Source organism: Bos indicus x Bos taurus, chromosome 24, assembly GCF_003369695.1.
Source record: "Bos indicus x Bos taurus breed Angus x Brahman F1 hybrid chromosome 24, Bos_hybrid_MaternalHap_v2.0, whole genome shotgun sequence".
Lineage (NCBI taxonomy): Eukaryota > Metazoa > Chordata > Mammalia > Artiodactyla > Bovidae > Bos > Bos indicus x Bos taurus.
Genome location: NC_040099.1, coordinates 53,773,863 through 53,801,725, shown reverse-complemented (window position 1 = coordinate 53,801,725; position 27,863 = coordinate 53,773,863). Strand labels below are relative to the sequence as shown.

The 27,863-nt window shown below is 42.0% G+C and overlaps 1 protein-coding gene across 2 annotated transcripts in view; it reads left to right on the top strand.

The window, feature by feature from the left end:
- Positions 1–17,118: 17,118 nt before the first annotated feature.
- The window catches only part of MBD2 (methyl-CpG binding domain protein 2), a 67,815-nt gene continuing 57,070 nt past the window's right edge, over positions 17,119–27,863 (top strand). The window contains exon 1 of one of the 2 annotated variants that reach the window (XM_027526390.1): positions 17,119–17,791. In XM_027526390.1, coding sequence (XP_027382191.1) covers positions 17,241–17,791 — 551 coding nt within the window. In that variant the 5' untranslated portion in view covers positions 17,119–17,240. The remainder of the gene's footprint in view (positions 17,792–27,863) is intronic. The other variant, XM_027526389.1, reaches the window with a different exon arrangement.

Here is a 27,863-nt window from a genome sequence, read left to right as displayed (position 1 = left end):
TGTCCATGGAATTCTTCAGGCAACAATACTGGAGTGGGTAGCCATTCCCTTCTCCAGGGGATCTTCCCCATGGAGGATCAAACCCAGGTCCCCCACATTGCAGGCAGATTCTTCACCATCTGAGCTACCAGGGAAGCCACTTTTAAAAGTACCCCCTAAAAAAAGTACCCTCTAGATTTATGCTGGCAATATCTCATTTACTAATAGTTGCAGTTGGAGAAAATTTTCTAAGTTGACATTCTGTCCTTCAGTTCAGTTCAGTTCAGTCACTCAGTCGTGTCCGACTCTTTGCGACCCCATGAATCGCAGCACACCAGGCCTCCCTGTTCATCACCAACTCCCCGAGTTCACTCAGACTCATGTCCATCGAGTCAGTGATGCCATCCAGCCATCTCATCCTCTGTCGTCCCCTTCTCCTCCTGCCCCCAATCGCTCCCAGCATCAGGGTCTTGTCCAATGAGTCAACTCTTCGCATGAGGAGTTTCAGCTTTAGCATCATTCCTTCCAAAGAACACCCAGGACTGATCTCCTAATAAAATTTCCATAAAAACAAAACACACAAAAAACCTTTCTTCCATTCTACATTGGTTGCAAGGGGACTTTCTGTTGAAAGCCCCTGCACTAATTCTAGTGTTCATGTCTCCAATAACATTAATAGTATCTACTACAACATATGTGATATAAAGATGGTACCAGGTGGCTCTATGGTAAAGAATCCACCTGCCAATGCAAGAGACGTAGGTTCAATCTTTGGATCATGAAGATTCCCTGGAGGAAGAAATGGCAGCCCACTCCAGTATTCTTGCCTGAGAAATCCCAGGGACAGAGGAGCCTGTCAGGTACAGTCCAGAGGGTCAAAAAATAGTCAGACACAGCTTAGTGACTAAACAACAACGACCAAATTGTCATAAAATTTTAACGAACAGCACGTGTCCTAGCAGAAAAGATACACATATAGAGATAGAGGACCTCTAACATACTAGATGATCGGATCGAGTAGTCCAGAACACATTCTTATTATACAGAAAGTATGAGTCTCCTCAAGTTTGGCAGAGATCAAAGAGGTTAGCTTATCATTTTCTGAGCCAAAGTATTCAACATAAGGAAATGGGTAACTCGAATGCCAAATCTTTCCTAGACATCCTCATTAAAAAAAAAAACACTGGATAACGTAGGGGGGAAATGGGCAAAAGATTTGAGGACCTCACATATACACACAGACACACAGAGATCCTTAACGTTATTTGTCACTGAGGAAATGTAAGTTAACACAGCTACATACCCATTAGAAAGACTAATCTTATAAAAACTGTCCCACATGTGGATGAGGGTATATAGCAACTATGACTCTCATACATTTTTCATTAGTTCAGTTCAGTTCCGCCGCTCAGTTGTGTCCGACTCTTTGCAACCCCCATGGACTGCAGCACGCCAGGCCTCCCTATCCATCACCAACTCCTGGAGCTTGCTCAAACTCATGTCCATTAAGTCGGTGATGCCATCCAACCATCTCATCCTCTGTCGTCACCTTCTCCTGCCTTCATACATTTTTCATGGGAATGCAAAATGGTACAATACCTCTGGAAAGCAATGTGGCAGTTTCTTAAAAAATTAAATGTAACACCTGCTGCTGCTGCTGCTGCTAAGTCACTTCAGTCGTGTCTGACTCTGTGTGATCCCATAGACGGCAGCCCACCAGGCTGCCCCGTCCCTGGGATTCTCCAGGCAAAAACACTGGAATGGGTTGCCATTTCCTTCTCCAGTGCATGAAAGTGAAAAGTGAAAGTGAAGTCGCTCAGTCCTGTCCAACTCCTAGTGACCCCATGGACTGCAGCCTACCAGGCTCCTCTGTCCATGGATTCTCCAGGCAAGAGTACTGAGTGGGTTGCCATTGCCTTCTCCGAATGTAACACCTACTATATGCCAATTCCATTCCTAGCTGTACACCCTAAAGAAATGAAAACATATGCCCACATAAAGACCTGTAAATGAAAGCTCATTCAGATTTATTTGTAAGAGTGAACAATTGGAAACAATCCTAATGTCCATCAATAATGAATGGATAAACAAATGTGACATGTCTATTCAATGGAATACTATTCTGCAACAAAAAGGAATGGAAAATTGATGTTCACCACAGGATGAATCTTTTCTTTCTAACTTTTGTTGGAGTATAGTTGCTTCACAATGTTGTGTTAGCTTTTGTTTAATGTTTATGCATACTCCCTCTGTATTGGATTTCCTTCCCATTTAGATCACCACGGAGCATTGAGTACAGTTTCCTGTGCTATCCAGTACGTTTGAGTTAGTCATCTACTTTATATATAATATCAGTAGTGTAGATACGTCAGCTGGAATCTCCCAATTCACCCCCTCCCCTTTCCCCGTTGGTATCCATATGTTCTATGTCCGTGTCTCTATTTCTGCTTTGCAAATAAGATCATCTATACCATTTGTCTAGGTTCCATGTATATGTATTAATTATATGATACTTGTTTCTCTGACTTATTTCAAAGGATGACTTTTAAAATGAGTAGCTGAGTGATAGGAGCCAGGCACAGGGAGAGGACAGAGTGGATGATACCATTTAATTTCAGAAGATATTAATCTGTGATAACAGGAAGCAGAGTAGTGGTTCTGGGGGAGGGGGTGGAGGTAGGGAGGGATTACAAAGAAGCAAAGGAAACCTTTGAGATGGATGGAAATGTTCATTATCATGATTGTGGTGTGCATGTCTGTTGAGATGGATCAAATTATACTCTCCAGATGTGTGTGGTTTGGTACATTTCAATTATATCTCAATAAGATTAGGGGTCAGGGAAACCCTTGAGAAAGCTAACACTTTAGGACATTTAGATTTAGGTCTCTCCTGACCCCATCCCAGGAGAGGAAATCTTAGGAGGCATAGACCAAGGAATACAGTGCTTAAAAATTGTGTCCTAGACTTTAGGCAGCGTACAGCCTATAACTAAAGCTATAGCTGACAGTTGAAAAAAATAACCTTGGCTGATAAAATGTGTCTGGATAGATCTTATATATCAGATTTAAGGCTTATCCAGAGACACAAGAAAGGCTATTGTATATTTCTGTAGTAGAGCGTCACTGGGGTCTTGGTCAGGTTCAAAAAACCTTAATGGAGGAGGTAATATCAGTAGTCCTTTATTCAGATTGGGTGGATTTACAAATGCTCAAAGTATACAGAAGCTTTATAAGTCCTATTTAAGAAAGAATTGAATTAAATTATTACCTTGATTAGGTTCTTGAATTTCCTAGATTCATTTACTAACTGAAGATCCAGCCTTTCCAGTACTATCCTGTTCAAACTCTTCTATGGTGTTCAAACTATTTTTTAAAGCAAAAGACTTTTCAGTGAAGCAAAATTTCACTTAAAACACCCACCTCAATCACTACCCATGCTATAAATAAAAGCAGAAACTTGTGACCATATGTTTATTTTTTATGGTTACTTTTTAAAATCCATATCAACAAGTATAATGTAAGCAGAGATCAACCCCAGCAGTCATTTTTATATCTTGTTGGGATTGCAGAGTTTTCAGAAATTCTAGATTCATGCAGACAAGGAATTTCAACTGGTATTTTTTAATCAGTGCCCATGGAAAACTCTTCAGTTATTAAGCGGATGTTAATAAAGGTTTGCCTCTTAGTGGTATCCCTAGTAATATCTAACAACTGATTTCATTCCTTACTGAAAAAAGGCAGGGAAAAAGCACCGCAGACTTACAAAAGTTAAAATCACCTAATGTAAAAGTACCACAAGTCCAGGGGCTGTGTATTTCCTCCAGTTGCACGGCTCCATGGTACATACACATAAAGCAGACACACCTGAGACTCGCCTGCTGTTTCACAACAGTGCACACAGGTTGTAACAGTGTCTTTACTTGTACAGTTTTATGTGTTCTGACATGCACAAACTTAAATTATTATCGAGAAAAGAAAAAGCTGAGTCAGAACCGAGTGACAAACCCAACAGCCAATTGAAGCAGTACAAGAGGTTCAAGTATTTAATCCAGACGGCAAAGCTGAAGGGGTTTTGCAGGTGTAATTAACATGCCTGATTAGTTTACACTGAGCTGATCAAAAAGGGAGATTATCCGTGGTGGCCTAACTTAACCAGGTGAACACTTTCAAAGAGGGTCCTAAGATCAGAAGCAGAAGCCAGAGACTCTTTGTGGATCTTGAAGAAATAGACGTCCCTGAGAATTATGGCTTCACAATGAATATTGCCTACCATTATATGGACTGGAGAAGACAGAGCTTCACGTGGATACTCTGGGCCCAGTCAATGTCTGGAATATTCTAAAGATCAGAGGACCCAGAAAACCATGCCCAGACTCCTGATCCATGGAAAATGTGTGATAATAAGTGTGTATTGTTTAAGAATATATTTGTGGTGATTTATTATCCAGCAGTAGAAGAATGAATACAGATGCTTTATTTCCAGGCAAATAATTCTATGAGAATTTCGGAGCTGTCACTCAATGTTAAAAATTCTTTAAGCTCAGAAATATAGCTGAGAGTGATCTCAGATTAGCTCAGAAAGCTCAGCTAAAAAAAAAAAATTATAAAGAATCATTTAACATTATGTTGTAAGAACCTGAGAAAAATAGTAAGCAACTGGCTAGGCTCTATGCAAACATGAGTTAAGCCAAAAACTGGAAGTGGCCTCCAATTCTTAAAAGCTGATTTATAACATATATATTCGGGTATGTTTTATCATCATTAAATTTTTTTAGCCTATATATTAATACTAAAATACATACAAGCTACAAAAGTAAAAAATGTAACCTTACAGGGAAGGAGCTTGTCAGACACCAGCATCAAGTGATCAAAGTTTACATGACCAGGTATGGGACAAATTGAAATCCTGGGCCTGCTGATACGGTATAATGAGAATACAACACCGCTTCTACCATATTACTGCCCAAGTTACACAGCTCCCTGCATTTCATCACAAGGCAACATCAAACAAACGGAAAGTGAAAGACATTCTACAAAATAATCAGCCTGTAATCTCCAGAAACTTCAAGGTCCTGAAAATCAATGAGAGACTGAAGAATTGTTCCACAATTGAAGAAAACAAAAAGACACAACAACCGAATGCTCTGTTATTCTAGACTGGATTCATTGGCTCTAAAGACCATTGCTGGGACAATCAGCAGAACTTGAATGGGGTCTGGGGATCATGGTTCTATACAAATTTTAATTTCTTGTTTGAAAGGTTTTACTTGCAATTGTTTTAGAGAAGAACATCCTTGCTTGTAAGAATTACACATAAAAGTATTGGGGGTTATAAGACATCATGTTAGCAATTTACTTTCAAATAGTCAAGACAAAGATGTTCTTTAAATTTTTTTTGTACATCTGAGATTGTTTTAAGATTAAAGATACACAGAAAACTACACACTTGGACTTTCAAGAAATTATGCACTTGGGCAACCCCCTGAAGTACTTCTCATGGAGCACTGTTTTTTAAAACAGTGATTTGTTTTCTCCAAATATAACACAATGTGAAATAAAACTACCTCTCATCTGTAAGGCAACCATATACTTTCCTACTTATTTAAAAAACTGTAAAACGTATCATTTTTCTTTTTTGTGGTTTCACTAATTGTTTTTTCCTTTGTGATAGGTCATGATTTATATAATTATAGACTTTGAAAAATCTGCAGGAGGTATTTGCTAAAATAAGTACAAATTTCTTATATTTTCATGCATCCTTTAATTCTCCATTTCTCTCAGAAATGTAATTTTGTTTGGAGTCTTTTTTCCTTATACATCCTCTAGTGCTATTTATTATTTAGAATCAGTTAATTATAGTATTCTACAACTTGTAGGGTGTAACAACAAATCCGCCATACATGTTCAAATGTTATTTTAGGGTAAACAATAAAGAGTGTACAACTGGAAAGTCATTTCTTTCTGAGTTAATTTTAAAGGCTAAAAAAAGTCAATTTATAATCCTATCTTTTTATAGTGAACTACGATTCCAAAAATAGCTTTCTTGTGTATAATTACTGGAGACAAGTCACATATTTAGAAAAGTCTGTAAACATTTCTTTGTTTCATGTCTTTTAAAGAAAAATACTTCCCACTAAATTTTTTGACGTTTAGTATTTTCATATATTTTCACTGTCATGAAACTCCTGCTGCAGCTGCTGCTAAGTCGCTTCAGTCGTGTCCGACTCTGTGCGACTCCAGAGACGGCAGCCCATCAGGCTGCCCCGTCCCTGGGATTCTCCAGGCAAGAACACTGGAGTGGGTTGCCATTTCCTTCTCCAATGCATGAAAGTGACAAGTGAAAGTGAAGTCGCTCAGTCGTGTCTGACTCTTAGCGACCCACGGACTGCAGCCCACCAGGCCCCTCCGTCCATGGGATTTTCCAGGCAAGAGTACTGGAGTGGGGTGCCATTGCCTTCTCTGGTCCTGATTACTAGACGGAGGTAAATAAGGCAAGGGAATGAGGTTATGATCCGCATCGAGAGAGCAAGCTTTGCTCTCTTTTGCTCCCAAGGCTGCTGCTGTATAATACTTGGCTGTGTAGTCAGTGAGCCTACAGAATCCCTTCCCTTTCTAGATGTACCTCATCTTCTTCAACTAGTACTTTTCTTCACCCGACACCAAGGAATCCAACTTACAGATGGACACTGTCCACAGCTCAGGCCTACCATTCAGTGCTAAAAATTTCTTTAAGCTCAGAGTTAGGGCAGAGAGCAATCTCTGAAACCCAAATCAGCTAAAAAAAGAAAGAATATGGAGTTACCCAAAAGGATACACCAGGAAACTGAGAAAGATAAGTATGCAGCTTGCTGAAAATGTCAACTTAAGAAGACCTTTGGAGTGGACTTCCCTACTGGTCCAGTGATTAAGAATCCACCTTCCAATACAGGGGATGAAGGTTTGATCCCTGCTGGGGAACTAAGATTGTACCTGCCGAGGGGCACCTGAGCCTGCCAAAGACCCAGTGCTGCCAAAATAATTGAATAAAAAGAGGGGTGATGCATAAAACCCAGGTAGGGCTTTATGTAAACATGTGCAAGACATACAAAGATTAAAATTATATATAATCAAAGGTAAAGCTGTATTTCACCACAATATGTAATTCAAAGAGCCTAGGTTTTGAAACCACATGGCTACTCTCTAGCTTTCTTTTTTACCAGTTGGGGAAACTCTGATGGGTAATGTAACCTCTCAGTGCCTCAGTTTCCTCATGTGTAAACTGGAGATAATACTATTTACTCTGCATGGTGTTGCGAAGATTAGATAGGATGCACAGGAAGTATCCAACATGAAGACTGGTGTGTAATAAACACCTGGGGGGAAAATGGTAATTATTCTTCATATTTGTGAGGTGGTGAGTGATGGTACTAAAAGAAAGGCACATGACAATTTAAAACCTTGTTATATTTTTACCAAAATACACAGGCACATGGTTCAAACAGTTACATGATACTAAGAAGTATATACAGAAAATATGCAGTGCTCAGCCCCATCTCTCATCCTCTGTTTCACCCTCCATATTTAACACATGTCTGCTTTAGTAGCTGCTTCCTTTAGTGTAGACTTACCTTCTCAATATTTAGTTAAATTTTCAAATATTACTACCTATTACATAATATCACAATAGTATCATCATGATTATATTTCATTTGTTTTTTTCTCTTGATGTAAATGATTACCACTTTTTAAAAATGTTCTTAGTCGTCTATGTAATTATCATTGATTTTCCCCCCACAGTTTCTAAAAGCTTTTTAACGTAATTTTCTGCATTTTTGTTGTTGTTCAGTTGCTAAGTCGTTTCCAACTCATTTTGACCCCATGGACTGCAGCATGCCAGGCTCCTCCGTCCTCCACTATCTCCTAGAGTTTGCTCACATTCATATCTGTTGAGTCAGTGATGCCATCTAAACAGCTCGTCCTTTTCTGCCCGCTTCTCCTTTGTCTTCAATCTTCCCCAGCATCAGGGTCCATTCCAGTGAGTTGGCTCTTTGCATCCGGTGGCCAAGGTATTTTCTGCATAGGCATTAGCATGGATAAATGGTCCTCTTTTTTTTTTTTTTCTAGAAATGTACCTCCTACAACCTTTGTCTCTTTCGCTCAACCTGGAATATTGCTCCCTGGGCCTCTTGCACATCTCTTAGGAGCTCTTTTCCTGATCACCCAGAGCATTCCTTTGCCTTGCACCAGTGTTACTGGAATCCTCTTTCCTGGATTCCCTAGCTTTCTCAATCTTGTTTCACTCTCCTGTTCTGGTAGAGCACCTCCTTCAGCAGCCTCCTGGTTAAGACCCTCCTTAGCAGACTCATCTTTAAGACCTACCTTGCATGTAGAATCAGAAGACAAGCCACTTACAGAGGGAACCTTGAAGAACACCATCATTTAAGAAACTGTTCAAGAAAGAAGCTATACCGTAGCACAGGGACCCCTGCCCAATGTTATGTGGCAGCCTGGAAGGGAGGGGAGTCTGGGGGAGATTGGATACAAGTATATGTATGTCCCTTTGCTGCCCACTTGACACTATCATAACATTATTAAGCAGCTATATTTCAATACAAAATTAAAAGTTTTTAAAAATTAAAAAAACAAATGTAATGTCCATGTTTATTGACAAAGAAAAAGATATTAAAAAAAAGAAAGATGCTATACCAAAGACAAGTGGAAAGCAGTAGATAGAATGAGAATCTGAAGAGTATGATGTCTCATAGGCCAAGGAAGGAAAGAATTTTAAGAAGGAGGGGGTCACCAAAGATGAATTATCAATCTCTCAGAAATCTCTTTGCTAAGGGAAAGAATATGACAAGGAGAGTGCGAGCTTTTCTTAACCTTGAGGGCATTTTTTCTTAACCCTGAGAAATGCACATATTCCTTTTATGGGGAAAAAATTATTGGGGGCCTCCATCCCCCATGATGAGTTAAATTATTGTTCTGATGTTACTTAAATATGTAAAACTATGAAGCTTGTTTTAACCTCATTACGCTTATTGTTCTTATGTAAATAGAAATGAACAAATCTATAAGTTAAATGTAAGTAAAATTATCAAATTAAATCAATTTCATATTGTAGATGATTCCCAAACCCTCCAATCCCCATGCCCCCCTCCTCGAAGCCAAATTACTGATTTCATGTGAATGTGGTACAAATGACCATAGTCAGACAATTTGGATTTGGGCCTATGAACACCACTACATTCTCCAGGTAAGAAGTTTTCCCACCACTTTTCTCTGATTGAAGGACAGAAAAACTTATTCGCTGTGCTCTGAAGTTATTTGGTTTTCATGTTGCACAACCTTACGGCTCACATATTAAGTTGGCGTCTGTCCCTTTGTCATCAGTCAATGTCATTCAAAACAGCATTGTTTGTTACCAACTAGATCAGCCTTGCACAGAAGGCAATGGCACCCCATTCCAGCATTCTTGCCTGGAAAATCCCATGGATGGAGGAGCCTGGTGGGCTACAGTCCATGGGGTCGCTAGGAGTTGGACACGACTAAGTGACTTCACTTTCACTTTTCACTTTCATGCATTGGAGAAGGAAATGGCAACCCACTCCAGTGTTCTTGCCTGGAGAATCCCAGGGATGGGGGAACCTGGTGGGCTGCCGTCTATGGGGTCACACAGACACAACTGAAGTGACTTAGCAGCAGCAGCAGCAGATCAGCCTTGGGCAGTGAAATAAGACGGCATGACTCAGATACCAGTTGTTTATTCTTATGTTCGGATTTTTTTTTTTTAATAAAAGATTTTCTTGAAATGGAATTTTCAACTATAGCAACATTGATTAGGCTCTTTCTCCCCATGCTTATTCCTCTACTTGAGGCTCAGATGATATATCAGTGAAGTGATCAAGTTCAAAGACAGTTTACTGGACCATATTCTCTGGAGCTGGACCTGTCATTGTGTGAAGAGAAAGTCACTCAGTCGTGTCCGACTCTTTGTGACCCCAAGGAATTTTCCAGGCCGGAATACTGGAGTGGGTAGCCTTTCCCTTCTCCAGGGTCATTGTGAGAAGCAACGGGATAAAAATAGAGCCGAAGTAGGAGGAATCTCTTGGAATGCTTTTCCTTCCATCGGAGTATGGAAGGGAGGACTTTCCCGGTCTGCTACTACCAGGGGGAGTGCCTCCCGGCCATTCTCCTTCCCTTTCTCTCTCCCCTTTTCCTTCCCTCTCTTCCTTACCCTGTGCAATATCCCATTCCAGGGTCTTAAGCTCGAGAGCTGCCAAATTTCCAGCGAGATACACACATTTCACTGAGGGTAGGAATCATATCTCAGTAAAGAATGCTTTTTGCTTTGGTTATCCAAAAACCCAACAGCAGTTTAATCCAAGAACGGTCTAGCGACTTCCCTGGTGGTCCAGTGGCTAGGACGCCACACTCCCAACGCAGGGGTCTCGGGTTTGATCCCTGATTAGGGAACTAGATCCCACATGCCACAGCTGAGAATTCACACGCTGCAGCTAAAGATCCTGCAAGCCACAGCTAAGACCCGGTGCAGACAGACTAAAAGAGAGAGAGAGCCGTCTTTAAAAAAAAAAAAGTCTAATTTCTCAACTAGCACACAAGTATGGAGATAAAGAGTTGCAAGACTTGGTTCAGCTGCTGAATAATGCCTTTCAGGCTTCATCATCTGGCCCCACTGTTCTTAGGATGTGTGCCTTTATCTTTCTGCTCTTTGCTTCATAGTTGCAATTAGCTGTCAAGGCTTCAGAAATCATGTCCATGGCAGGAACAAAGGGACAAGGGTAGTGCTAATCAAGTTTTTGTTTTGCTTTAATAGAGAAGTAAAAACTTTCTCAGAACCACTGCTAGCTCTTTCCTGTTCTTGTCTAAACTATTCTGGGTTCATTTTGATATTTGGCAAAACTAATACAATTATGTAAAGTTTAAAAATAAAATAAAATTGGAAGAATTAAAAAAAAAAAAAAATAAACTATTCTGGGATAGCTAATATTTACTTTTTTTTTTTTAGTCTCTTTAGTTCCCTGGTGGCTCAGTGGTAAAGAATCCATCCGCCTGCAATGCAGAAGATGTAGGGATGGGAGTTCTATCCCTAAGTCAGGAAGATCCCTGGAGTAGGAAATGGCAACCCACTCCAGTATTCTTGCCTGGAAGATCCCATGGACATGCAAGGGATGGGAGTTCAATCCCTGGGTCAGGAAGATCCCCAGGAGTAGGAAATAGCAACCCACTCTGGTATTCCTGCCTGGAAGATCCCATGGACAGAGAAGCCCGGTGGGCTACAGTCCATGGGCTCACAGAGTTGTACAGGACTGTGTGACTGAGCACGCACGCACACACTGCAGGCAGGCAAGGGAGACTGGTGATAGGTATTGTTAGACCAACAATGTGTCAGCCACAGATGGTGACAGTTGCTGGATCATGCTGTTCCCACCTTCCACCTCAGAGGACAGACTTCCAAGCTGTGCAGGAAATTATGTGACATTAATCATAGATGCTGGGAGATATGCAAAATGAGTGCTAAAATTTAACTGTATGATTGTGATTAACACGGAGAGTTGGGGTAGCTGAAATGTTGGAATATGAAGTCTGAATATTTCAGAATGGAATCATGAGCTATGCTAAACAAAAAAAATACCACAGATTAGGGGAAAATCAGAAATTAAGAACGCAAAAAAAAAAAAAAAACCAACAAACACAATTCTGAGAACCTTGTAAAAGATTCCAAAATAAAAAGACATTAAAATATATGTGTACATATAATTTCAGAGAATATTAGGAGGAGTCAAGTTATTTGAAGTCAAAGAGGAGAAACATAAGTGTAGATAAGTATACAAATTCAGGAACCATTGTTTAGAAGTGGAGTCTTATTTTGTGATGAGGGTCTTTTTAAAATTTTTTAAATTTTATTGGAATATAATTGTGCTATAATGTTGTGTTAGTCTCTGCTGCACAACAACGGAATCAGCTATATGTATACATATATCCCCTCCTTCTTGGGGGGGCTGCTGTCACCCAACCTCCATCCCACCCCCCATCCCATCCACCTAGGTCATCACACAGCACCAAGCTGAGTTCCCTGTGCTATACAGCAGGTTCCATAATATATATGACACAAAATTTTTGAGAAACTGATGAATAACTGCTTTCAATTCATGTAGGAGTGATTACCCAAAGAAAACATTATAACTGTCTTATAATTAAACATGTTTGTAAAATGAATTTAAACCTCATTTTTGAGTCAGTCAAATTTATTGTTAAATAACTCTTCGGACACAGAAGCCTATTCAAATTATCTAAGATCAGAACAGTTGTTGGTATTCTGATTTTACATAAGTCTGTGATTATATGCATCCATTGAGAATATGCCACTCGTTATTTTGAGAGTACACAATTTTTGCCAAGTGTGTTAATTTGATTTATTCATCAAGTATCTAATAACCTCTCCCCATGTTCCAGGTAAGCCGGGTAAGAGGCATTTCAGATGCAATGGTAAACATGCAGAATGGCCTTTTAGGCTGGTAGTGGAAGAAAGACAATTAAATAACCACCTATAATAAAGGTTGGACGGGGGAAATACCTAATGGCAGTGTGGCATCCAGCACACACCCAGGGGAGTGCAGGAGAGGAGGGTTAGGGGAAGTCGGAGAAGGCTCTAGGGGTAAGTGATGTCTAAGGTGAGACCCAAGGATAAACAGGAATGAGCCAGAGAAAGGTGCTGGGCTGGGGAGAGGGTGGAAGCAAAGGTTCCCACTGTGAAGCAGGACATGTTCCGGGGTGAGAAAATCAGAGACAATGGGGCAGTCTGAAAGCAGTTAAGGAGACAAAGCTCTAAACCTGGACTCCGGAGGCCCGGATTCCAGTCCTAGCTCTGCTATATCTGAGACACACGTTGGGACATGGGGAAAACCACTTATAGCAGGATCTCCTGGCGAGATGCATATTCCGAGGTTTTCAGTTTCCACTCCTCGGCCTTCTGGATCACCTGTGCTGGCATTCTGGTGTTTTGTGTTTGTTTTGGACAGATTCTGCCTCAGGTTTATTTGCACAAATAGTGCAGGAGGACCCCAGCGCCTTGCACACGGCAGCCCAGCGGTCATACCAGCCCTCCCGTCCTCATGTTGGCAGACAAAGGCCTCAACTCTGGAGGCTTTGTGGGGACGTGGACACCTGTGGAAGCCTGAACTGGAGCCTGAGCTGAAGTTTGCTTGGGTTTGAGCCTTGGCCTGGGGCTTTGGCTGGCAGGGCCCGAGATGTTTGGCAACGCGGGCATGAGCAGTTTTCTGGAGCTTGGGGTGCATAACGCAGGCAAGGCTATGAGCTTGCAGCTGCTGCCATTTGGGAGCTCAGGCTTGAGCGTGATTCGCAGCCAGGATTAAGTTAAAAAACCTCATTGTGGAGCGTGTTATATGGCATCTTAGGAGTCTGAAACCTAAGTGAGGTTTTCTTTCTATTCTTAGTACTGCGTTTTCTATTTTTAGGAAGTTAAATCAAATAAGCACCTCTCCAACCCCTTAATCCTAAACGCTTGGTACCAGCTACTTACCTATGGCTAATGTTAACAACCCACGAAAAATTTAAAAAAAATACAAGACACTGTCTTCTGAAATAATTTCCCTTGGTACAAAACTTACTTCTTGTTTTCTCTTGTTGTGGCTACTGCTGCTAAGTCTCTTGCCTTTCAAGTAATTAACCCTTCTCTTTTGAGTCTGAACTATGCAGTGTAAGATTCTTCTGTAGTCATTCCAAGCGGCAGGTAATAATAATAAAAACCCCTTTATTTATACTGCATGGACTTGAAAGTGTCATTTGGCAACCTGATGTGCCATGCCAGCAGCATTTCGTTTTAGTTGGGAATTAGGTGAACAGTAGTTGGGCCAACTCAGTGAATCATAAAAGCTGCTAATTGGAGCCGGAAAATGGTTTTTGGCTATGCCCTCACTGGTATTTAACGTCTTGATAAATTCTGACCTTATTGTTTGGACTCTGTTAAGAGAGGGAAAGCAATGCCCCCGTTATCACCTGATGCAAATATGCTCATTAGAAATAGAAAGACTTCCAATATTTAAATCCTTCTTTCACTGAGTATCTTAGCACACTCAAAAATTCAAATGCAAGTTATTTGTGTGTGTGCTCAGTTACTTCAGTCGTGGCCAACTCTTTGCAACCCTATGGATTGTAGCCTGCCATGCTCCTTCGTCCATGGGATTCTCCAGCAAGAAAGCTGGAGAGGATTGTCGTGCTCTCCTCCAGGGGATCTTCCTGGTCCAGGGATCAAACTCAAGTCTCCTGCATCTCCTGCACTGAGAGTGAATTTTTTACCCTCTGAGCCACCTGGGAAGCCCGCAGGTTATATACCTTTAATAAATATACAGATCTTAAAACTAGCCTGTTGACTCCCCTGGTGGCTCAGATGGTAAAGCGTCTGCCTGTAATGTGGGAGACCTGGCTTTGATCCCTGGGTTGGAAAGATCCCCTGGAGAAGGAAACGGCACCCCACTCCAGTACTCTTGACTGGAAAAATCCCATGGATGGAGGAGCCTGGTAGGCTCCAGTCCACGGGGTTGCAAAGAGTTGGACACAACTGAGCGGCTTCACTTTCTTTCTTTCTTTAAAACTAGCCACTACTTCACATTCTTTGAAGTTTCATTCCCTGAATTTGTTCCATTTTTCTCAATAAAAATGCAAACTAACACCTATTTTCTTGAAAACTACATTACTGTAGTGGCTTAATCTCAGCTCTCCCTGGAAATAATGCAAGGAGAATATTTTAAAGACTAGTCTTTCAGGGGTGACAGCTGGTGTTTCAGCACCTGCTTCTACACCTGAGAGTAAGAGAGCCAAGGTGATTAAATCTCAGTTGTTTGTTTAATTGGCCAGATTTCATACATAATCCGCTCTGGTGTTGTCTTTCACTTTTTCCATAAGGTGAAGTTAGCAAGAACTTTTCCACTGTTAAAGAGATTAAAATTGAAAAACTTGGTCACAGCTTTCTTGCCTCAGAAAGACAATGTTGCTATTCTTCAAAGGGTGATAGAAAATGCATTCTCCCAGGGTTATAAAAGGGTTATTATTTGTCCAGTATTTTAAGGGAAACAAAAGGATCTATCTCTTAGGTGTTTAGCATTTATCCTCAATACTTTTAGGTGTCAATCTAGTCCCTGCAAGAATTTAATGTTTTCTTAATTAGATAATTTTCTTCCTTTAGTGGTAGAATAATTACATGCTTTTGTTTGTTTTTATCCTTTGGTTTATGGTATCACAGCAGAAAAATTCAAGTTTGACCAGAAAAGCTTTTGAAATGCCCTAAATGAGTTTTTTCTTAACTAAGGGAGCACCCTACTTTATCTAGTGGGATTTAGCAAATACAATCTGGTAGTAGAAGTCAGAGCAATTATCTTAAATTGATAGTAATTTACTCTTTTAGACATGTTTTTACATCCATTGCATCATTTGATCCACAGCCTTGTTAGACACAGCATGGAAAGGTAAAAATTTTCAACAGTATATCTTTTCCCATCTATTATCTCAATAATTAAGTGTGAAAGTCAACCCCTTCCTCCTACAGGGTGTTTGTTATCCAAACTTTTTTTTTTTTGGTCGCACCACATGGCTTGGGGATCTTAGGTTCATGATTGGGAATCGAATCCTGTCCCCTAGCAGTGGAAGTAGAGTCCTAACCACCAGGCTGCCAGGGGATTCCCTGTTATCCAAACTTTGATCTCATAAATCTCTGACTTTAACTCCTTCACCTGAGCCATAAATGTATCTGTTCCTTATGATTCAGTTCTTGATTCCTCTTTCTTTTCTTTAAATTATCTTTAAATTAATTATTAATTTACCATGCATGCTCTTCCTTGGAGATCTTATTTACTTGCAGGGTTCCCTTCAATTATCACTTTCACGAGTTGACTTCTAAATGCGGATCTTCAGAACTGACCTCTCTCCTGAGAACTTGACTTTTCAACTCTTTGCTAGACACAGTTCTAGACAGATTTCTTAGAAGAAGCTATAGCTTAATGTATCTCAACTCAAAGACATTAAAAGCAGTCTAAGGTCAGGCTCAGGGGCAAGTTTGTGTGTTTGAGTTGGTGTTTGTCTTAATAAATTGCAAAAGCAAATCAAATAAATATATTTTCCACTACTTTATGTTCATCAGTTTTTTTCTATCCATTAAACTTGGCCCTCAACTTTTAGGTCCTGTATTTTCAAAATCTGAAGATAGCGTAACACTATTTTCAGTAACCCAACATTTCATAATGCATTCAAAAGGTTAAACAAACAGAGGTTGTGCTCCTCTGAAATGGAAATCAGTTTTCTTAATCAATTTGGTTTTACTCTTTAAAAATCACTCCTGAATAGTTGGCAGGTCCAAGTGAATTCCATGCAGATTCCTTAAAGCTAGTGATTAGGTTAAATGGGTCTTTTAGCATCAGGGTGCATTAACGAAGCCAAAGGCCATGGATATTTGTCAAAGGTTATTAGAAAACGAAGTTTAAGTTGAAGAAAAGATCCTAAGAAGTTTGGTCAATTCTAGGTGGATTCAGGAATTCTGGTCATTTTATGGGGACATTAGAGGTAAATCCTGTAGGAACTGGAGGGAACTTTCCGGGCTGTCATTTCCCTTCCTATGGCCTTACAAAGTTCTGGGATGATAATCAATCCAGAATTCTAAAGTTCTGAAAGCCGGACTCTGGAGGCTAGTGATACTCTGCTATGAGGACACCTCAACTCACTCCATCAACCTGAGCTCCCCGGCAAGCTATGACGTCGAGGCAGGAAAAGGTATCTCCTGTTCATTAAATGAACAGTCGAGGTGGTAAATATAAAATAAGAGATACACTTTGTTGCTCATTAACTGGGAAGCAGACGTAGGTGAGTTTGCACCGTGAGCGAGGGTAACCCACTGGAAACAAAGGAACCGCAGGCCCCCTGACGTCTCTCCGGCTGCAGCCCCGGGCCCCGACCACGCGCCCCGTGGGGGCGGGGGGCCGGAAGGGCGCGGCCGGAGGCGCGGTGGGCGGAGCCGCTGGAGGGGGCGTGTCCTCGAGGAGGAGGGGACAAGATGGCCGCCCGGGCCGCTCGGAGGACCTGAGAGGCGGTGGCGGAGGCCCCGCCCCCCGGCGGGAGGGCCGCTCTGTGCGCGCCCGCTCTATGATGCTTGCGCGCGTCCCCCGCGCGCCGCGCCGCGGGCGGGGCGGGTCTCCGGGATTCCAAGGGCTCGGTTACGGAAGAAGCGCAGCGCCGGCTGGGGAGGGGGCTGGATGCGCGCGCACCCGGGGGGAGGCCGCTGCTGCCCGGAGCAGGAGGAGGGGGAGAGCGCGGCGGGCGGCAGCGGCGCTGGCGGCGGCTCCGCCATCGAGCAGGGGGGCCCGGGCTGCGCGCTCGCCCCGTCCCCGGTGAGCGGCGCGCGCAGGGAGGGCGCGCGGGGCGGCGGCCGTGGCCGGGGGCGGTGGAAGCCGGCGGGCCGGGGCGGCGGCGGCGGCGGCGTCTGTGGCCGTGGCCGGGGCCGGGGCCGTGGCCGGGGACGGGGCCGGGGCCGGGGCCGGGGCCGCGGCCGTCCCCCGAGCGGCGGCGGCGGCCTTGGCGGCGACGGCGGCGGCGGCGGAGGCGGCGGAGGAGGCGGCGGCGGCGCCCCCCGGCGGGAGCCGGTCCCTTTCCCGTCGGGGAGCGCGGGGCCAGGGCCCCGGGGACCCCGGGCCGCGGAGAGCGGGAAGAGGATGGACTGCCCGGCCCTCCCCCCCGGATGGAAGAAGGAGGAAGTGATCCGAAAATCTGGGCTCAGCGCCGGCAAGAGCGATGTCTACTACTTCAGGTACCGCCTTGGGGGGCGGCGGGGTCAGCCCGGGGTCGGGGAGTCGAGCTCTGACCTGGGTAGGGGGGTGTCAGCAGGACAGCGGATGGGCCCGGGGCGGGCCCGCCCGGTGATCGGGCGGGCCCGCCCGGTGATCGGAGGGGCCCGGGCCCTTGGCTGAGAGGTGACCTCCCACCCCAACCCCCCAGTGCAGTGACAGTCACAGCGTCCGAATGATACGAGCCCCTTGGAGGGCGTCTTCATGGGGTAGGGTCCCGGGGAGTGATGGTTTGAGGGGGGAGGAAAACAGGGTTATACTGCCAGGGATGACTGGTCCACCGAAGGGTTAAAAGAAGGTGCAATTCATCGAAACTATAAAACCAGCCACTGTTGGCTGCCGTCCCAAGCCCGTCCCAGATTCATCATCACAGAGTGTTTAATCACGCACACGTGGAAGAAAGGAGCCATCTATGACAGTAAACCAGGTTTTAGTTACTGTGTTGGGATCCCCGGGGCAGTGTCATACAAAGTCACCATTGGGGATGCCGGTAGTTTTCTTAGAACCGCCCTTGTTGTTGCAGAATTGACTCTCCTTTGGAAGCAGAAAACTGTGGTCAGTTTTCAGGCTCCTGGACCAGAGTGTGTCCCCCCAGGGGACATTTGGCACTGTCTGGGGACGTTTTTGGTTGTCACACCATGGAAGGGGGTTGCTGCTGACATGTAATGGGTAGAGACCAGGGATGCTGCTAAACATTCTGTAATACACAGGGCAGCCTTCACTGCAAAGAATTAACCGGCCCAAAATGTCACAAGTGCGGGATTGAGAAATCTTGGTCCGAACGATGAAAGGTTTTCAGCTTGATCCTGTGGTCATGCTGTCCGTGTCGGTAGTTTGATGACCCAGTAAGCTCAGGACAGGGTCTGTGGCTCTTGATACCAGTGGAATTTTCTTAACAAATTTGCTAACTTTTCTTATAAACTGTCCCATTTCTAGAAGAGAACATGAACATGTTATACTCAGTGGCTTGGAGAGCAGCGTTTGTGGGTTCATTGAGTCATTTTCAGGGACTATACAGAGGTGTTGGAGTAGTTGTCATCTGCCATTTAACCATCAGAGTGTGTTAGGAAGGATTTCCTGTTTTCTGACATCAAGTAGGTTTGATTCATTACCCTTGGGGAAAAGTGTGTGTGTGTGTGTATTATAATACACACACACACACATGCACACACAAAATACCATGTTTATGAATTGAGAATACTCTTAAATAGATTTAAGAGGTTAAAAAATCAGTACATGTATATGTGCATACGTGTACTTGTATACATACATCCAAGTATCACTACTGGCATAAAATGTAAATACAAACACATTCCTGATGATTGCTCAAATATATGGATGAAGAATTTTAGTAGAATTATTTCACCTATTGAAGTAAAAAAATGAAAGTGGTGTTATTAGTTTGTTTTGACGTTTAATCTGAGACCACTCATCTTGAAATCTTAAATGATGCTTAGAAAGCTTATTTTAAACATACAAAGGCGCTAATCGTGTTTGTATTTCCCCATCAGTACATATTAAATTATACTTGGGTAATACTGTTACTTTGGAGCAAATTGCTACTCGTCTCAGGCTCACTTGTCTCCTGTCGTGCTTTTCACGATTGTTCATCTTTGCAGAGTCTTCCGTTAACAGTGCCTTTTGTTTTCTTTCTGATCGAGTAGCTTGCCTACACTTCTTCAGGGAAGTCTGTTTTGACGTCTTGTAGCCAGCGATGTTTGACAAGAATATTCCGTGTCTGGGATTGACCTCCTTGAGGAATGGGTGACTAGTCTGTTCTCAGTAGAGCATCTTCAGCTTTGAATTTCACCCCTTTTGACTTTTTCCTGGGATATGCTTTGTTTGGTTTTGGGATGATGTATTCAAACTAACTTGGTTCTTGTAGAGCTTTTTTTGTTGCAGTTCTTGCAGCAGCTGGAAAAGTTATTTCAAAAAGGCAGATTGCCGTAGCGCTCACCTTTGTGTATGGGTGTGTCGTCAATTTTTGATGTTAAGTTTTTAATATTAATAGATTATTTTATGATAGAAAAACTGATACAATCAATTTGAAAGTCTCTTTATGAGACAGTGCAGAATGATGTGCTATTTTTTGTCTGTGCCAAATGAAAACACACATCGGACAGATTTGTGCCCCATGCACTTAGTTCAGGGCTGGAGGGAGTGTTGTCTGTCGTCGGTTGTCTGCCTACAAAGCCCAGTTACACTATAGGATTTCCTTCTGAGAGGTTACAAGGCAGGAGGACCCAGACGGTGTGATGTGACGCCTGTGATACAGTGCTTCCTCTGACTTTGACTTCTGCTTTCAATGGTGGATGACGGAAGTTACCTACTCATGTTAAAGGTGAACACGTAGGGCTTCCTTGCCGGTCCAGTGGTTAAGACACTGCCCTTCCACTGCAGGTGGCCTGCCTTCCATCCCCGGTCGGGGAGCTCAGATCCTACATGCTGCGTGGCGTGGCAAATAAAAAAAACAGCGGACACACTATTTTTCAATCCACAGTGTCAGGGCTTTGTATATTAGCATCCCTGTATACACGCCACTCATTAAAAAGCCAACAGCTCGCCCAGTTCTGGCCATTGTCTGTTAATATGCAGGTTGCGTTAACTCTTCCCGTTGGTGACTATGAACACCTGCACACAGTTGTTCGCACAGATTCTAATAATGCTAACTCCTGATTTAGCTTGCCCCTGGGGAGATTAAACAAATCTGTGCCTGTTAACCGAGGGTGTGTCTTACACTTATTAATCGGACTTAAATTAAGCTCATTTGAGAAAGCCTCAAATTTTGATAGAATTTTTCTTTTTTTTCCTCTTTCCTGAGATTGCCAGGTTCTAATAGGAAGGTGTGCCTCTGGTTGCCAGTTAAGCAGTATAGTTATGTCTTCTGTCAGGATTACTGGTAGTGCTGGGGCAGTTTGTGTATTATCATCCAAAGTTTGTTTTCTAAAAGGGTGTGGCTTGATCAAGTGTTGGATCTATTGGTAGAGTTTCTGAAAAAGTTCATTGCCATCATATGAGCCGATTATTTCAATGATACTTTTCTTACTGGTCCACTTGATTCCTGTCATTTCTAGCTTTTGGTTCTGTGCACTTGCAGATTTGTATTTTTTGAAATACCGTTTTCCTGGGCAAAGGAACCTTTTAGTAGCTGCCTTATGCCTTTTTGAAAATCAGTTGTCTTTCTGTGAGCTCTGTATCAATATCTTGTTGGGTTCTAGACTACTGGTTATAAGTAGGTTAAAGGCCTGAGAGTCAGGGTAAACAGCTACAGCTGCTGCCATAAAGTATGATCTAGTTGGGTATTGGAAACAAAATAGTAACCGTTTTTGACTCTTGTATCAAATTATGATGCATTTACACCTGATCACTTCTCTGAAAAGATAAAATAGAACCAGAGGACATTTGAAATAATCACCAGGGAGTAGGTGCGTGATGAAAGACTAAAGAGATTTCACCTTGATCTGGAAAGAAGAGGACTCAGAGGCAATATAATTGAGAGCTTTAAGTCATGAGTGAGATATTGAAGGTAGGAGTCTCTAGGGAAGGCAGCAGGGCCCGGGGTGGAGAGGTCTGGAGTTGGTACCCACCTCTGCAGTTACCGACGCAGCCTTGAGCATGTCACTTATTTCCCAGGGCTGTGGTTTCTCCGTTTATGACGTGGATAGTGTGATTGTACCTGTGCCTCAATAGTGGGCTCAATTCTAGAGCAGTCAATTTATAGCTCTCTTAAAACTTTGCAAACATTTAAGGACTAGTTAGAGGAAAATTAACTCATTAACTCAAGTTCATTAACTCAAGTTGTATGGACTGAACATATAAATAGGTTTTAAAAAGTTGGCATATCTCATTTGTTGTGAAAGGCTGGTATGCTCTTTGAAGCCATGAATTCTGAATCATTGAGGATGTCAAAGTTCAAATAGGGCCTGTCTGTCTTTTTTTTTTTTTTTTTTGTCTTAAAAATATAGACTCTTCTACACAGTCTTTGTAGAAGAGTCTTGGAAAAAACTAGCTCAGTGGACCACGGGTCACAGTTGTTAATTGAAGTCTCGTTGGTGTTCAGTGCACTGTCATTTGTAATGTTTTCTTTCTGGTCATCACCATGGAGTTAAATGTGGCGTCTCCTGTATTACTGTCTTGTTCATTTGCCTAGAACGTGTCTTCCTCCCCACTCCCCAGACATAGTGCTAAACACACAGATGCCAAATAAGTGTTTACCCATTGACGTGACACTTAAAACTTTGTGAAACAAGGCTTAAAGGACTTCTTGCCTTTGCTTTGTTACTATGCTGTACGGTTATCTACATTTTACAGGTGGGGAGTTAGGCCAGGGAAGCTAAGTGCTGCTTGAGGTCTGCTAGAAGGTGCAGGGTTAGAATCCTGACCTGGGTGCTTCAACCCCCTACAACTCTAAACCACCCTGCACTGCTGCTGCCTCGAGAGATCCCGAGCTGTATGCTCAAGCATTGCGACTTGGGCTTCCCTGGTGGCTCAGCCTGTAAAGAATCTGCCCGAAATGCAGGGAGATGTGAGTTCGATCCCTGGGTTGGGAAGATCCCCTGGAGAAGGGAATGGCAACCTACTCCAGTATTCTTGGAGAATTCTATGGAGAATTCCATAGGTAGGAGTCTAGTGGGCTACAGTTCGTGGGGTCACAAAGAGTCCGACTGGACTGAGCAACTAACACTTTCACTTTCAAGTATTGCAACATCTCATGCTTAATCTACTTTGTTAAGCTTGGTGTACACTAAACTAACGTATTTATTTACTGTTATGCCTGCATCCTGAAGTTGACAAGGGGTACATTTTAAATCCTATTTTGTAGTGAAGCCATTGAACCAAAAGAATCTTCCAAGTTCTATGTAATATCGAAGGGGAAAAAAGTGGGAAAATTGTGATAAATTAAGCAAAAAGCTTTGTTTCTTTCAGAGTTGAGACACAGTTGAAATAAACTACAGACCAATTTTTTTAAAAAGCATTTTTTTCTTGGGTAATAGAAGTGACCATTTTGTTAAGAAATATTTCTTTCTCTTTTTCTTGTTCACCCTAGGATTGCCCCTCTTAGTTATCAGATATTCCGATAGGCAACACATTACCTAAGGAGCCTTTTAAAAGCTTTCACTTAAATTGGAAGAAATCACATTGTAACTTGCAGGCTCAGTGTGGTTTATGAGGTAGTTTTATATAGTTCCTGCAAAAAGCTTTGTTAGTTTCTTTCAGAATTGAGACCCAGTTGAAATGTACTACAGATTAAAAAAAAAAAATCCTTTAGCTGGAGAAAGAAACAATATGCAATATTTATTAAATGCTTATTGCATAATTGAAAGTTTGCCTTGCTTTTAGTTTCTTGATAATGCTTCTTATCAAACTAATGTTAGCTTTTTCTGATTGAAGCCTGGATCCAGAAATAACGTAGAAATATAGAGCCTAAGTATGGTGGAAATTGTGCTCGGATACTTCTTAGCTGTACCATCACATCTTTTTGTGATGCGCTAGAGGGATTTTTGTTAGGTTGCAGCCTTACCATCTGTCCTGCATCTGATTTTTAGAGTCTGACATGCAAAGTCTCACCTGCCAGGAGGCTCATAATACCTGTAATGAAGGAAATACTTAGCTGAAAAGGAACTGATACACATACATTCTAAAAATAAATCTCTAACAGAAATTGATATATGATCTTTTTTCAGATTGGTTTTAAAATTTCACTTGGGAGATTTAGTCACGATTTTTTTCATAATTTAATTGGTGAAACAAGCAGGCGATTTGCAAAGTTGATGGTGACTGTTTTGTTTTTGTTTTACACTTTATAGTGGGACTAATAAAGATTCATAAACTTTAGCTTGTGTTTGAGGTTTCTCAGACCTGCAGGATGAATTAGAAATAAATCATCAGCTCTTTTTTCATGCACTTACTGTTTGACTTGATAGAAATTCCCCTTGCAGCTCTTGTCTCTTGGTCTTTTGTTGGTGTTTGCCATTGCCACTAAGGAATAACTAGAAATTGAAAATGAATTTTAACTTAATTTACTTCCTAAAAACTAACACTTCTCAAGGAAGGAGAATAGAACTATGAAATAGGGTAAAATTTGAATAATATATGTGTATCTTTTGATTTTGCCTTATCTTACTATAAATTCAAACTTATTTGTTTGGAAACTGAACTATATATAAGCAGTTTAAGTAAATGCAAATGATAGTAAATGTAATTTAAAATTAGATCCTAAAATCGAGTACTTATCATTTGTCAGGAACAATTATTAGTGATTTACAAATGTTAGAAAGAAAAGCATCATCCTCTTTGATTTTTGAATAATGTATCTTGGAATTGTTTTCTTTTTATACTGGAAGGATCCATAGATTAAAACAAAGATGAATGTCCTTAGAATTATTTTTAACATGTATGCAGTGATGTATGTATCTCTTAAAAAAAAAGAAAGATCTTTTTTGGAGGCCCCTAGCAGAAATGGGCAATATAATACAAAAGTGGACATATGAAATACATGTTGCAACTTTTTACTCTTAGATACTACAGACTGTAAATTTACTATGTCAGATTACCATAGCAGTTTCTAAATGCTTTCTTTTCACTTCCGTCCTTACTTAAATACTGTGTTTGAAGTAGGTCTGTCCATAAACTCACTTGCATAGGCCTGGCTTAATAGAAAAGTAGGGACTCTGAATCAGAAGACTGGGACTTGAGTCTTGCTTTACTGTTTTCACATGGACAGATTTTTAAACTTCTGTAAGCTTCCAATTCGTCATCTATAAATTAGGGATAAGAATTCTGCTTCATGGAATTTTTTGAGATTAAATAAAAATACGTGTAAGGCATCCAGCATATATAGTAGGTGGTCAGATCAGTAAAATATTAGTTCCTTTCTCTTCGCTTAATTACCCAACATAAATAGAAGTATGTGCTTGTTGATGACGTGAAGATTCCCAATATTTTATTGTATTTTGAAATGTCAGGGTAGAGCTTAGGTTATACATGTTCATAAGAGTTTTTAAAAAATATTCCATAGTTCCCCCTGATTATAAAAATAACCCATGTTCAGTGTGGAAAATTGGGAAGATATTGAAGAGTATATAAAGAGAAATGACTCTCTTTATATAGTTCTAAAGAGAATCACTGTTAGTATTTTGATATAATATTTTGACTTTCATCCTGCTTCCTGGTTATGTTTGCCTGTGCACACACATAGACACACACACACCCCCACACACGTATTTATGTTCTTTTATAGTTCCTTTCATTTTGGAGGAATCCATAGATTAAAGCAAGGATAGTTAGTGTTAGTCGCTTAGTTGTTTCCGACTCTTTTGAGCCCGTGGACTGTATAGCCTGCCAGGCTTCTCTGTCTTCGGAATTCTCCAGGCAGGAATACTGGGGTGGGTTGTCATGCCCTCCTCCAGGGGATCTTCTCAACCCAGGGATCAAATCCAGGTTTCCCACTTTGCATGCTGATTCTTTACCATCCGAGCCACCAGGGAATAAATGAACTTAAAATTCTTTTTAACACGTATACACTGGTATGTGCATTTCTTTTAAACAGCCTTTCCCAGGGACCCTTACCCTCTTTTTAAAAGAATAGTTTGTTTTTTGGGTGTTCTTATCTGCTAAGTCACGTCAGTCGTGTCTGACTCTGTGCAACTCCATAGACGGCAGCTCGCCAGGCTCCCCCATCCCTGGGATTCTCCAGGCAAGAACATTGGAGTGGGTTGCCATTTCCTTCTCCAATGCATGAAAGTGAAAAGTGAAAGTCAAGTCGCTCAGTTGTGTCCGACTCTTCGTGACCCCATGGACTGCAGCCTACCAGGCTCCTCCATCCATGGGATTTTCCAGGCAAGAGTACTGGAGTGGGGTGCCATTGCCTTCTCCGAGTTTAAAGAAAGTAACCAGTGTTTTTCCTTTTTCAGAAAGCGAGTGCTTATGGCAGTGGGATGAGATTTTGGGAGAATTCTACATCCATTCATTCATTTTTTAAATTTTTTAGTGGCCCACCCTGACTTTTTAACTGTTTTCTTAACCATGATACAGAGATAATAGAATTTGCTACCAGTCATATACTCTTTGCATATAATTCTTATTAAATAAATACTAGTTTATGGAATGATTGGTACAGAATTCAAATTCTACTGAAGATCTTTCGTACCATTTAAAATTGTGTGGTTATTCCTTAATTACTTAAGTTGAAGGAAAACATGGAATGTTGTCACATCTTAAGAGTAGCCAGATTGTTAATATAATAAATTTTTTCCTTACTGATACTTTAATTCTCCACCCAAAACCCCACCCCAACAGTTAGGGAAATTATTTCATGCTTAAATTTACTTGCCTAGGCTTTTCATATTTTTAAAAAACTGCTTTTTGATTTTTAGGGGGAATTACTCAGCCTGTATTCTTCAATGTTTATATTTTAAAATTGTTATTATAGAACATTTCAAACATACATAGAAATAGAATTAAATAAAAAACTACCAAGTATCCAGTTAACAGTTGTCACCCTTGTTTCATCCATACTCAAATCTACTACCCCTGACTCAGCCTTCATTGTTTTGAAGCACATTTGACATTCTGTCATTTCATTTGTTAAATAACTACACTTCAATATGCTATTTAGAGAAGGCAGTGGCACCCCACTCCAGTACTCTTGCCTGGAAAATCCCATGGACAGAGGAGCCTGGTAGGGTGCAGTCCATGGGGTCTCGAAGAGTCAGACACGACTGAGCGACTTCACTTTCACTTTTCATTTTCATGTATCAGAGGAGGAAATGGCAACCCGCTCCAGTGTTCTTGCCTGGAGAATCCCAGGGACGGGGGAGCCTGGTGGGCTGCTGTCTATGGGGTCGCACAGAGTGAGACACGACTGAAGCGACTTAGCAGCAGCAGCAATATGCTATTTGTGAAGATAGAATTTTAACTTGTAGAAGTTTTACAGCTATACAGAGCTCAGTATTTCAAACTAGAATACAAGAGATGCCAGCAGGCAATTCATGATTATTTACGTAATTGCTGTTGTTCATACTTTGTTCTATTAAGGTGTTATGGAGGAGGCATAGGATGGACTGGGCTTCCCTGGTGGCTCAGTGGTAAAGAATCCGCTTGCCAGTGCATGAGACAGAGTTCAGTCCCAGGGTCAGGAAGATCCCCTGGAGAAGGACATGGCAACCCCCTCTGGTATTCTTGCCTAGGCCCATTGGCAGAGGAGCCTGGTGGACTGCAGTCCATGGGGTTGCAAAAGAGTCTGACACCACTCAGCCACTAAACAACAGTGAGGTGGATTAGTGTTTCTGGACTCTTGGGAATTCGGGGTGGCGACGTGAATGCTGGACCAGGCGAAAGACGTGGTTTGTATAGGGCTGAAGAGCGAGATCATTCAGCCTGTTGGTTCAGCACAGACTTGAATAAACCAGTGTGGCAGGGGCAAAAGTCACTGGGTAAGAGAAGTGCAGAGTAGGGTTGAAAGGTTAGGAGAAGATTAAATGAAAAAGAATCTCAGATGCAGGGCTGAGATGTTTGGCTCCCTTTTGCTATTGGGTTGAAGTCCGTTGAAGGCTTTTAAACTGGACCTGGGGTGATGGTGGTATTTGAGGAAGAGCAATCTGGAAGGTTTAGGAGGCAAAGAGACCAGTGAGTAGAAAATCAGCCTATTGTAGTGGTTGAGATTTGAGGTGAGGAAGACTTGATTTAGGCAGTGGCAGTGGAAATGGAGAAGGAAATGGCAAGCCACTCCAATGTTCTTGCCTGGAGAATCCCAGGGATGGGGGAGCCTGGTGGGCTGCCATCTGTGGGGTCGGACACGACTGAAGTGCCTTAGCAGCAGCAGCAGCAGCAGCGGCAGTGGAAATGGAAGAGGAAGGATGGATTCAAAGGTGATTACGAAGGAATTGGATTTTGTAATTGATCAGAGATAGGAGATGATAAGTAGGATACTAAGTAGGTAACTTCTGCCTGGGGCAGACTGTAGAGTCGGGCTGAGGACGGTTGATTTTAGGAAAGACCTACCCCTAAAGTTTGGGAGGAAAGGAGTCGAGGCGG